Source organism: Carcharhinus amblyrhynchos, unplaced genomic scaffold (assembly GCF_965287045.1).
Source record: "Carcharhinus amblyrhynchos unplaced genomic scaffold, sCarAmb.v2.hapA scaffold_73, whole genome shotgun sequence".
Taxonomy (NCBI): Eukaryota; Metazoa; Chordata; class Chondrichthyes; order Carcharhiniformes; family Carcharhinidae; genus Carcharhinus; species Carcharhinus amblyrhynchos.
The window spans coordinates 435,801-448,418 of record NW_027649813.1 but is presented as its reverse complement, the minus strand read 5'-3'; the positions used below and the strand labels follow the sequence as shown (position 1 = coordinate 448,418).

General features: G+C 49.5%; 1 protein-coding gene across 1 annotated transcript in view; it reads right to left on the bottom strand.

Annotated features, from left to right (window-relative positions):
• Nucleotides 1-365: 365 nt before the first annotated feature.
• Nucleotides 366-12,618, bottom strand: part of LOC145337769 (uncharacterized) — a 69,148-nt gene continuing 56,895 nt past the window's right edge. Inside the window, 1 exon segment of the mRNA XM_080182615.1 lies at nucleotides 366-1,015. Coding sequence (XP_080038741.1) covers nucleotides 468-1,015 — 548 coding nt within the window. The 3' untranslated portion in view covers nucleotides 366-467.

Sequence of the window (12,618 nt, the reverse complement as noted above, 5' to 3'; positions counted from 1 at the left end):
AATCCGTTTCCCGATTCCGCAGGAGGGCCGCCCCTTCGCTCTGAATGACAGACATCCTAACCAATAGGCTTTCAGACTCTCCGGAAACCTGTCTTCCCCGCTCAGTGACATTGCTTCTAACCAATCACCTTCCAAGAATCTGGAATCCCGCCTTCCTCATTCAGAGGTCCGGCCAATCGGCTTCTCCATTCCCCGGAATCCCGCCTCCCTCACTCAGTGACAGACACAAACAACATGTTGAGTTTCTGCTTCTTGGATTTAATGATGAACTGTGGAATCTTTGAGAAAAACTGTTTCTATTCCAGTGGTTCTCAGATTGTTTTATTTGAAGAATGATTTTACAAATGTAATCATGGAGCCCCCAATGTAAATTATAATTCTATATAATAACCACAATATGAACAGGTTCCATCAGTTTACAGCTGGCAGGAGGCAGGGAGACGGTGTGAAATTATGGGATGGATCTGTTAGAGACCTTTAATCCCGCAGATTGTCAGCGGCGCCGAGTTTTTCCCGATATTCCATCCCGGACTGAAGATGGGAAAGATTCTCTCAGTGAAAGTGTGGGTCAAAGTGTGGAGATGGGACATGTTGTCCGCATTGTAAAATGACACCTGTCCACCCTCATAGTCCAGGGAAACCCCGATCTTCCGGAGATTCACACTCGGGGTGAGGGGGGTCAGTGAGGGGGAGGTGACCGCAAAATAACCACTTCCGGGACTCAGCCACACCATCCAGAATCCGGACTCAGGGCTCAGGTCGATTTCCCCTTTCCTGTTCACAGACTCTCGGGCCACTCCCAGAATCCACTCTGTCTTCTCCCCCACCTCCACCTCCCAGTAATGTCTCCCTGATGTGAATCCCTCTGATCCCAGGACAAATTCCCAGTAATCAAACCTCTCCGGGGTGTCAGGGAGCGGCTGCCGTTTGTCTCCGAGTCTCACACTGGTCCGGTCCTCAGACAGGATGAGCCGGGGATTCGCTGTGTTCGGATCCAGAGTCAGAGAGGCTGGAGCTGGGGGAAAGTTAAAATAACACAGTCAGTGATTTAGAGAGAGGGGGTGGGGAGGGGAGAGAGTGTGAGGACTGAGGAAGAGAGGAGAGAGGTTTGTGAGGGGGGAGGGGAAAAACAGCAGGAATATGATGGGTGCATGGAACAGAGGGAGGGGAGAGGAGTGGGAAGAGAGCAGAAAGGAGATGTGAGGATGAAGGGAGAGAGTGAGAGAAAGGGAGGAGGAAGAGAAGGAGATGGAGGACTGAAGTGGGCAGAGGGAAAACAGAGCAGCAAACAGAGGGAGCAGGAGCGTGAAGAGAGAGAATGAGAGCAACATGAGGAAGAGGGCAAGTCAGAGCCTGAAGGTTTCAGATACAGTGTATAGACAGCAACTGGGTGGCAGATATTGTGGCAGGCTGTAAGAGAACAATATGAAGATGTGGAGTGTATGGGCAGAATTTAACAACCTCATTGTGGCCGTTTTGTGCTGGAAAAATGTCATAAAATCTGGCATGATATGACTAGCTGGAATGGAGCCCATTTTTGCACCCACTCCCATTTTACCACGAAAAAAATTGGCACAATCGGGAGCCTGCCCAAAATGGGTGAAGCATCAATTTGCATCATTTGTATTCATAAGAACATAAGAACATAAGAAATAGGAGCAGGAGTAGGCCATCTAGCCCTTCGAGCCTGCCCCGCCATTCAATAAGATCATGGCTGATCTGTTGTGGCTCAGTTCCACTTTCCCGCCCTCTCCCCATAACCCTTAATCCCCTCTCTTATCAAGAACCCATCAACCCGCTTCTTAAAAATATTTAGCGAGGCAGCCTCCACCACTTCAACGGGCAGAGAATTCCAGAGATTCACCACCCTTTGAGTGAAGAAGTTCCTCCTCAACTCCGTTCTAAACCGCCTCCCCTTTACCTTGAGGCTGTGCCCCCTAGTCCTACTGTCTTTTTTGAGCGGGAAGAGTCTCTCCACCTCTATCCTATCCATCCCATTCATCATCTTATACGTCTCAATGAGATCTCCCCTCATTCTTCTAAACTCTAACGAGTACAAGCCTAGTTTATTCAGCCTCTCCTCATAGTTCAATCCCCTCAACTCCGGTATCAGCCTAGTAAACCTCCTCTGCACTCCTTCCAGGGCCAAAATATCCTTGCGCAGGTGCGGCGCCCAAAACTGCACACAGTACTCCAGCTGCGGCCTCACCAATGCCCTATACAGCTGCAGCAAGACCTCCCTACTTTTATATTCAATCCCCCTCGCTATGAAGGCCAGCATCCCATTCGCCTTCCTGACCACCTGCTGCACCTGCAAGCTGGGTTTTTGCGACTCATGCACAAGGACCCCGAGGTCCCTCTGCACCGTCGCCTGCTGCAGTTTTTCGCCACGTAAGTAATAGTCCTTCCTACCATTCTTCCTACCAAAGTGGACCACCTCACACTTGCCAACATTAAATTCCATTTGCCATTTCCTGGCCCATTCGCCCAGCCTATCTAGATCCTTCTGCAGACTCTCCACACCCTCCGCACAATTTGCCTTTCCCCCAATCTTGGTGTCATCAGCAAATTTCGACACCCTGCACTCGGTTCCCTCCTCCAGATCATCTATATAAATGGTAAATAGCTGAGGCCCCAGCACCGACCCCTGGGGCACCCCACTAGTCACCAACCGCCAATCCGAATAGCACCCATTGACCCCCACTCTCTGCCTCCTATTTGACAACCAATCCTCTATCCACGCTAACACCCTACCCCCAACTCCATGTCCCCTGACCTTCTGCAATAACCTCTTGTGAGGTACCTTGTCAAACGCCTTCTGAAAATCCAGAAAGACCACATCCACCGGCTCTCCTCTATCCACTGCCCTAGACACATCCTCATAGAACTCCAGTAAATTTGTCAGACACGACTTCCCTTTAATGAAACCGTGTTGCGTCCGCCCTATCAAGCAATTCCCTTCAAGATGCCTCGCAATTTCCTGCTTAATGACGGATTCTAACATTTTACCTACCACAGACGTTAAACTAACCGGCCTATAATTCCCCGCCTTTTGCCTGGCACCCTTCTTAAACAACGGCGTAACATTAGCCGTTTTCCAATCTTCCGGCACTTCCCCGGAATCCAGCCACGTATTCATCACAATGTAGTTAACAAAATTCACTCTGAATCATCCCAGCTTATTTGCTGCAGTTGGAATCAATGAGGAAAACACCAGTCGCATTCAGAGAGCAGAGAGGGTGAGTGAGGAGGTAAGTCTCAGGTTTCAAATGGTTCTGTGTTGCTGGGGGGTGGGGGGGAGGTTGTTTCATGCTGTACAGATTGCATTTTGGAGTGCGGTGAGAGGCTGATGCTGTTCACGGGGTTCGACTTTGGATTCTTAACGCTGACCCAACTCTGAGCGCTGATTTTGGGTCTTATTGCTGAATCTGGGTCCTAGTGCTGGCAGCAGCAAGGGCTGTTGCTGGCGGGGAATGGGCTGGAAACTCTCTGAAATGGCAGGGCTGCAGCCTCAGAATTTGTTAAGAAGTGCTGTTTGAGGCCTGGACTGCATGGATTCTAGGTTTGTGTTTGTGAGTGGAGGGGAAATGAGGACAGCTGTGTTGCTGGTGGTCTTGTGATGGGGGGCGATGTGGGGAGTATGTTTTGCTGGGGAGCTGTGGGGGATAATGTGGTGAGTGTGCATTGCAGGGGTACTGGGGAGGTATAAGGACTGTGTGTTGCTGCGGGTCTGTGGGTTGGGGAATGTGGGAAGTGTGTGATGGTGAGTTCTGTGATGGAATGTGGGTAGTGTGGGGGTATGGGGAGTGTGCGTTGTTCGGGTACCGTGTAAGGGGGAGTGTGAGTTGCTGGGGAGCTGTGGTGGGGAATGGGGGTAGTATGTGTTGCTGGGCTGGGGGCGAGCAGAGTTCTTTTAACCTCTCCATCTGTCTCTCCTCTTCCTGAAACACCCCCTCCACACCCACCTGCACTTCAAATGGCTCTCCCAATGTAATGTATTGATCTTACTGTTCTTTGAGGAGGAGGGGCAGGAGGAGAATGTATGTGAAAATGAATAAGAGCATGGGAAGGGGCCAACTGGGAGAGTGGATGGAGAATGGGGATAGAGAGTGGGAGGGAAAGGTAAGTGCTTGGCAGAGAGATTGATTGTGTGAAGTAGCGAGAGAGATAGTGGAAAATACTGAGGTAAGAAGGAGAGATTGATGGGGGACAATACATGATCCTCACTGGAGTGTGGCCACACAGGCAAGTGATCCCAGATAATTCTATCCCAGGCTTGCTTATTCTGTTTAAATTAGTATTACAATAAATTTAAATAATGCATTCAACCTTGCATCCGTTCCAGGTGCGAGATTTATCGAGCCTGATGCCCGGTGCCGGTAAGATCGCGTAAGGTGAGAAACCGGGTGTGAACCTGACTTCTCAGCTCTCTGGCAATCTTACCAGCTCACTCCGCCCATCAGCTGGTGGGGCATAATGGTAATGTCATCCCCAAAGAGTCTACAAACAGACAGGTTTGCTGTGTGACAAACATTTGGCAGATGAAATATCATGTAAGAAAATGTGAAGTTATGCACATTGATAGGAAGAATAAAGAAGCTGAATATTATTTAAATGGAGAAGGACTGCCGAAAGCTGTAGCTCAGAGGAATTTCTGGGTCCTCATGCATTGATTACAAAAAGCTAGCATGCAAGTTCAGCAGGTATTAGGAAATACAAGTGGAATGTTCATCTTAACTTAAAAGGGAATGGAGTATAAAAATAGGGCGATCTATACAAGGCACTAGTTAGACAACAGCAATTCTGGTCCCCTTATCCAAGGAAAGATATACTGGCATTGGAGGCAGTCCAGAGAAGGTTCACTAGATTGATTCCGGGTATGGAGACATTTTCTCATGAGGAGAGGGTAAGTGAATTGGACCTGTACTCAATGGAGTTTAGAAGATTGAGAGGGGACTTTATTCAGACTTATATAATTCTCTGCAGGCTTGACAGGACAGACACTAAGGCATTGTTTCCCCTTGTGGCAGAGTCTAGGATAAGAGGGCATAATCTCAGAGTAAGGGGTCACCCATTTAAGACGTCGGTGAGGAGAAAACACCTCTGTTTGATCAGTTATGGTAACATTAAATGGCAGAGCAGACTTGATAGGCCAAATGGCCTCCATCTGTTCCCATATCTTATGGTCTCATGATCTTAGAAGGGGATAGAAATAGTACTCATTACTCCAGATATGGTCTCACTAAGGTCCTGTGCCCCTGCAGGAACAATTGCATATTTTTATACCTGGATATCTTTGCAATAGACACTAACGTCCTATTTATATTCCTAATTACTTGCTGGACCTGCAGACTAACTTTTTATGATTTATACACCAGGACATCCAGCTCCCTTTGTACCCAGAATTCTGCATTTTCTCTTGGTACAATACCAGACCAGACCAAACCCTAAATTTGTTATGATCTTGGATGAAACCTTAATATTTGATAGTGTCCAGAATAGGAACAATCATGTTTTAGTTCTTGGATCGAATTTGAAATCCCTTTTATTTACTAAGAGTATAAATCATAAGACTTAGGAGCAGGAGTAGGCAATTTAGCCTCTCGAACCTGCTCCGCCATTTAATACAATCCTGGTTAATCTTGTCTCAGCCTCAACTCCACTTTCCTGCCCCTTCAATGCCAAACTAATTAAAAATCTGTCCCAATCATGTCTGTGGGATGGTTTCAGGGGTCAGCGATGAGGCCTGCGATGTCTGTGAGGGAATTGGTGAGAAAACTGGTTTAAACCACAACTGTCTGTTCAGTGCAACTTCAGACCCGAATCTCCCACACTCAGTGCATTGCAGGGATCACAATCATGAATATCATTAAATGCTGTGGGGCACAGCATACTCACACCAAACAGCCTGAAATCTATAGGATGAGTGGGAATCTGTGCATGTGCACATCTCTGGGAGATCACTGAAAAGATCTCCCAGCACCGCCCTCCAACCCCCTCAGACATTGCTTGACCCCACAGCCCCCCTACAAACACTGCTGCTCCCCACAACACCCTCCCACCCCCACAGATATTGCTGGCCTCATCGGTGGCCCCCAAACCAGTTCCCCCGCAGAGACAATCTCCATACAGACATCACCGGCCTTATCATTGGCAACCCCACCCGCTACTGACTTTGCTGCACCACCTCCCCCACCCCCAGAGAGACATCCCTCCCCCACCACACAGACATTGCTGCCCCTTCCTTACAGACATCGATACCCCCCCCCCACCCCTGCTGTACAGACATCACTGCACACCCTGCCCCCCCACCCCTCCCCTCGCACTGACATTGCTACCTACTCACCCCATGCCCCACGGATCTGGATAATGTGGATACCCCACCCCTTGAACATGCTGACCTCACTGCTGCCCTGCAGAGAACTTGCGTTGTGCTACCACACACAACCCCAGCTTGCGAGCATTCCCTCTCTTGAATGGGTGTCCTCAGTATTGCACCTGCCCTGAACACAGCAGCTTATTAATTCGGAGCTCTGAGTATTGCACCTCCACCAGGACACAGCGGCTTATTGAATGGCAGCCAATCAGCACCCCGAGGGACGCATAACATTCAATTGAAAGCAGCCTTCAAAATTTCTCACAAGGATTTGTTGCAAACTGTCCCTTGACTGGCCAAAGTCCCTGCAACCGCCACCCCCCAAGAGCTGTATATAAACTGCAGGAATGGACACACAACTAATCACACCACAAAGATATATTTGAGGAAATCAGCCCCAAGATTCACTGAGGCTGACCAAGAGCACCTGCTTGATGCCATGGAGGAGAGAATTCAGTCACTCTTCCCCAGCCAGGCGCCTCGTCCAAGGGTTGCAGTCACCATGGCATTGTGGGAGGAGGTGGCAGAAGTGGTGAATGCCTGGAGCCTGACACTGTGCTCTGGCCGGCAGGGGCAGATAACACTGTACAACCTTCTTTGAGCAGCAAGGGTGAGTGAGCATCCCACTTGGAACTCCGCACTTTCTTGGCACAGATCTCAAACCCTGTGCAAGCATTCAACAAGGCCCCCTTCCCCCAGGAACAGAATCTAACCCCTTCCCCTCACCCCTCAACGAGCACCCTTCAGTGGTGACCCTTTTCCCCTCAACTGCCAGCACAAAACTCCCGAGACACAGGCACACATTACACACCATGCATTTGAATATATTGATGCTTGCAAGACACCTTAAGCTCCTACAGCAGAAAAGCATAACCGCTACGTGAGGGCACAGAGTGGTGATGGTGTGCCTGACCTGCAGCAGCTGACAAGCGTTGAAGAGCGGACCGTGGAGTTGGCAGGGGGAGATAGTCCATCCAGAATGCTGACGGACAGCCAGGTCAGCATCCAGTTTGCAAGTGAGCATAAGCATAGCCCACGACGTAAGTCCTCTTTGAAATAAGTGTGATGCTGTTTAGAATGTTTGACCTCCCTTCCCCTAATGTGTGTTTTGTTTTGCAGTTTTGGACCCAGGGGAACCTGGCCCTTTGTGTATTGGTGATCCCACCACCACCCCCGCTTCCGCTATTCTGGAGCAAACTGCCCACGATCCCCCTGGAGAATACCTTGGAGGGAGACTTTGAAGAATCTTCTGAGGACAGCACCACTGAAACGGCACCGGCATCTACCACACAACCCACGAATACAGAGACTATCACCACAGTGGGTAGCTTTAGTGTTGAGGCTTCCGAGTCACTATCTGGTGAGCACATCACAGAAACTGATGCACATCCTAGGGCTCGGGCACATAGAGGTTAGCCAGAGGCGAGGATTCAGCTGTCCTCAAGCCAGATGCCGAGCCTCGGGGCCAAGGCTGGTGGTGATGCATCAGGAAACACGAAGGGTTGTGGAAGGGCTGTCAGCAACCGTGCTGCGACTGCAAGGCTGTTTAGGGGAGTCCAGCAGAGCACTGCTGCAGGAGGTGGTGCTGACACAGTGTGTGAACCAGGCCAACATTGCAAGGGTTGCGACCACAGTGGAAAGTCTGACCCAGGGGTCTGTCCTCATGGGTGACAGGGTCCAGGACATCCTGGAGACACAGCAGGCCATGAGCGAGGGTGTTGACGCCATCCAGGAGGCACAGCCTTTCTTAGCCATGGGTGTTGGAAAACTGTTGGCCATGGCTGGGACTTTCACTGGCATTCTGGAGACACAGTTGGCCGTGTCTGTGAGCCTCGATAACTTAGCCCAGCGTCAGAGGGCTACTGCTGAGGGGCTCCAGAGCTTGGCTTGCTCACAGAATGCTGCAGTGGAGGGGCTCCAGAGCTTGGCCCAGTCTGAGGGCCAGAACTGAGGGATCACAGATCATGGGGAGACGCATCTGAGCCTCCAGGACTGGCAGGGCCAGGTGATACCGGAGTTCCTGGAGCTCAGTCCAGCTACTCTGACATCCCATGGAGTGTCCCTGGACCCTCTGGGCCTCACAAGTGAGGAGGGAGGGCTGGGGCCCATGCCGGGGCCGTCCGCCCGAGTGATCCCAGACGTCCCGAGACCTTCTGATTCCCCCCCCTTCCGCACACCGGGGCATCTCAGGGCCAGCTAGAAGAACAGGGTGGCACCAAAATAGTGCCAGCGGCTAGTCAGCTGGGGCCCTCCAGGTCCCGGCCACCCAGAGGACACCTGCCAAGGGCATCACAGGCAACGGGGTGTGCATCATTGCTGGACACCTCCACCTCTGATGTGCACCCTGGGGTCGCACATAGAAGCAGCAGTAGACCACAGAAAGTTAGAAAGGTCGAGTTCACTAACAGAACATGGGTGAAGGTTATCAGTAGTCAGGGTTTATTGATCACTAACGTTAAGAGCACAATAAACTTTTATTTGCACTTCACAGCTGTGACTAATGTGTCTCTAATTCCACACCTCCCCGCCCCACCCCACCCTACCCCAAAGTGCAGAGTTGTCCCCATTCCCTTGCATAGAGGTGCTTGGAGACTCAGCCACATGTTAGAGAGTGCCTGTCCTACCTTCTCCAACACCCACCAGACTCTTAGTGCAAGTGAGCCCCTCCACCACCCCCATCCCCCAATTACCCAACAAACATGTCTCCCCGACCCTTACAGCTACTTGGGCCAGGGTGGCAGCGTGCATTCAGAGTAGAGGTTAGGGATCAGGCTTGAGTGGCCCCAGGGGCAGGATCCCAGTGTGCCACAACAGTGAGTGGTCATCATCCTCCAGGCGTCCCTCGCTGCCCTTCCCGGCCGGGCACCTGCTATCGCCTCCATCCTCTTTCCTCCGGCTCCTCATATGGTGGGACGACCACTTCGCCCCCTTGCCCCTCATCCTCCTCCTCTTCCTCCTCCTGCTCCAGCTGGTCTCCCTGCTGCTGGGTGATGTTGTGCAGCACACAGCAGATAATTATAATGTGTGAGGCACACACAGGGTCAAACTGGAGACCCCCCTCCAGAGTGGTCCAAATAGCGGCACCGCATTTTCAGCAGGATGGTGCACTGCTCTACATGGGTGCTGCATGTGTCTCATTGTAGCAGGTCTCCACCTCGGTCTCGGGCCTCCGCACAGGTGTCATCAGCCGTGACCTCAGTGGGTAACCTTTGTCGCTCAGTAGCCATCCTGGTAGCCTGGGCCGGTCTTCAAAGAGGCCGGGGATGTCCGACTGCCTGAGCACAAAACTGTCATGGACACTCCCTGGGTGGCATGCATCGACATGCATGGTCTCCATTTCATGGTCACATATGATCTGGACATTTAGGGAGGGGAACCCTTTCAAAGAACTAAAAAGATTACAGCACAGGAACAGGGCCTTTGGCCCTCCAAGCCTGCACCGACCATGCTGTCCGACTGAACTAAAATCCCCTACCCTTCTGGGGACTATATCCCCCTATTCCCATCCTATTCATGTATTTATCAAGACGCCCTTTAAAAGTCACTACTATATCTGCTTCCAATACCTCCCCCAGCAACAAGTTCCAGGCACCCACTACTCTGAATAAAAAAAAATCTGCTTCTCACATCTTGTTTAAACCTTGCACCTTGCACCTTAAACATGTGCCCCCTGGTAATTGATTCTTCCATCCTGGGAAAAAGTTCTGTCCATGCCTCTCATAATCTTATAAACTTTTATCAGTCGCCCCTCAACCTCTGTCGTTCCAGTGAGAACAAACCAAGTTTCTCCAACCTCTCCTCATAGCTGATGCCCTCATACCAGGCAACATCATGGTAAATCTTTTCTGTGCTCTCTCCAAAGCCTCCGCATCCTTTTGGTAGTGTGGCGACCAGAACACTATATTCCAAGTGCAGCCTAACGAAGCTTCTATAAAGCTGCAACATGACTTGCCAATTTTTAAACTCATCTCCCGGCCAATGAAGGCAAGCATGCCTTATGCCTTCTTGACTATCTTCTCCATCTGCATTGCCACTTTCAGTGACCTGTGTACCTGTACACCCAGATCTCTTTGCCTATCAATACTCTGAAGGAATCTGCCATTTAGTGTATGTTTGTTGTCTGGATTAGACCTTCCGAAATGCATGACCTCTCCTTTCTCCAGATTAAACTCCACCTGCCACCTCTGTCCAAGTCTCCAACTGATCTATATCCTGCCGTATCCTCTGATGGTCCTCATCAATATCTGCAAATCCACTAACTTTTGTGTCGGCTGTAAACTTACTCATCAAACCAGTTACATTTTCTTCCAAATCATTTATATATATTACAAACAGAAAAGGGCCGGAACAGATTGCAAATCATTAGCAGGTGTGTGCCCAGTGACAGCAGATTCTGTGCAGTCCATGTCTGAACCTCGGCACACCAGCCTGGAGCAGTAAATGCTTCATCCAGTTAGGCCTCAGTCAGCACATGGTCCACTCCTTTCCCAACACTCAGTGTATCTCCTGACCACAGCCCACAGCAAGACAATGCCACTGCACAGTGCTCTGGAGGGAAAGGCTGAGCAGGATTCCTTCAGAGACCCTCACCCACAGAGCTCTGAGAAAATAGAAGCACCCCTGCCCACAACACAGATATCACTGATCCACAGGCCAACATCTGAAGGCAGCAGGAAGAAGCCCACCAAGCATCTCCAGGGCCTGCCTACAACGTCCCTTGCAGTCTGCACACTGCGCTTACCTCCTGACGCCAGTTCAAGGCTGCCACACCAGGTTGAGTCTTTTATATATCTACTCTGATTTGTGTCAAAGTGACATCACGCCAAAGAGGTGGGAGACGCTAACCTGGGTGGAGATTGTCATGTCGATCCCGATAATGGCATTCCAAAGCATGGTAAGTGATGGAAATCAGTGGTCGGACAGTTTTCAGTGCGGTCCCGGCGGCCCATTTTTTCCCCGGTGAGGAGATGCGCGAGGGTTGTAAACAATTTGGGGAACCCACGTAAAGGTTGACACAAGCATCTCCCAACCCAACCCGCCAACAAAATGAATGCATTGCAATGGGAGAATCGCCCCCGTAATTTCTCCTCACCTGTGTTTTAAATCTGCCACCCCATATCTTAAAACTGTCAGCTTTTGGTTTAAATCGCCCCACAAGAGGAAACATCTGCTCTGAATCTGCTTTGTCAATGTCCCTGCGCATCTTGTATACCTCAATTATACCTCCTCACATTTTTCTCAGCTCCAGAGAGAATCGGCCTAATAAGACAAACCCTTCATCTCCAGAATCAAGCTAGTGAACCTTCTCTGAACCATCTCCAATGCAATTCCATCCTTCCTCAAGAAAGGGCACGAAAACTGTACACAAGTACAGTCTCACAAATGCTTTACACAATAGCAATAACACTTCACTACTGTTATGTTCTATACCTTTAACAATAAATATGAAGATTCCATTTGCTTTCCTTTTTACCTGCTATACTTTCATCCTAGTTTTTTTGCCATTCGTGCATGGGGACACCCAGGTCGCTAATCATTTGCCTTTGTATTTTTCCTATAAAAATGGATAACCTCACACTTATTCACTTTCATCTCATCTGCCAAATTTTGTCCTATTCACTTGGACTCTCCATACCCATTTATAAGTTTCTTCTTTTGTTATCACAACTTATTTTCCCATCTATTTTAGTGTCATCTGAAAATTTGGCTATGGTATCCACTATTCCCTGAATGCGGGTGATTAATATAGAATATAAAGAGTTGGGGTCCGAGGGCTGAACCCTTTGGCACCCCAATAGTGACATCTAGCCAACTCAAAAAGCACCCATTTATCATGACTTCCTGCTATCTGCTTGTTTGCCAATGTTCTATCAAAAATAATAGATTATCCCTCATCCCATGATGAACAAACCTTTTGTGTGACACCTCATCAAATACTTTCTGGAACTCCAGTTATACTACATCTACAGGATCATCATTATCCACTTTGCTTGTTACATTTTTGAAGAACTCAAGCAAATTTGTCAAAGATTGACGCTTGAGTTGTCTAAAACCTGAGTTAGGCCTCACTGGGAGTATGGACATCATATCTTAAGAAGGATGATTTGACCATGGAGGAAGTTCCAAGCAAGTTTACAAGAATGCTACCTAGGCTTCAAGGATGTAGTTTCGAGGAGAGATTAGAAAAAATTGACCTTTATTGTCTCGAATTCAGAAGGTTGAGGGGTGATTTCATAGAAGTC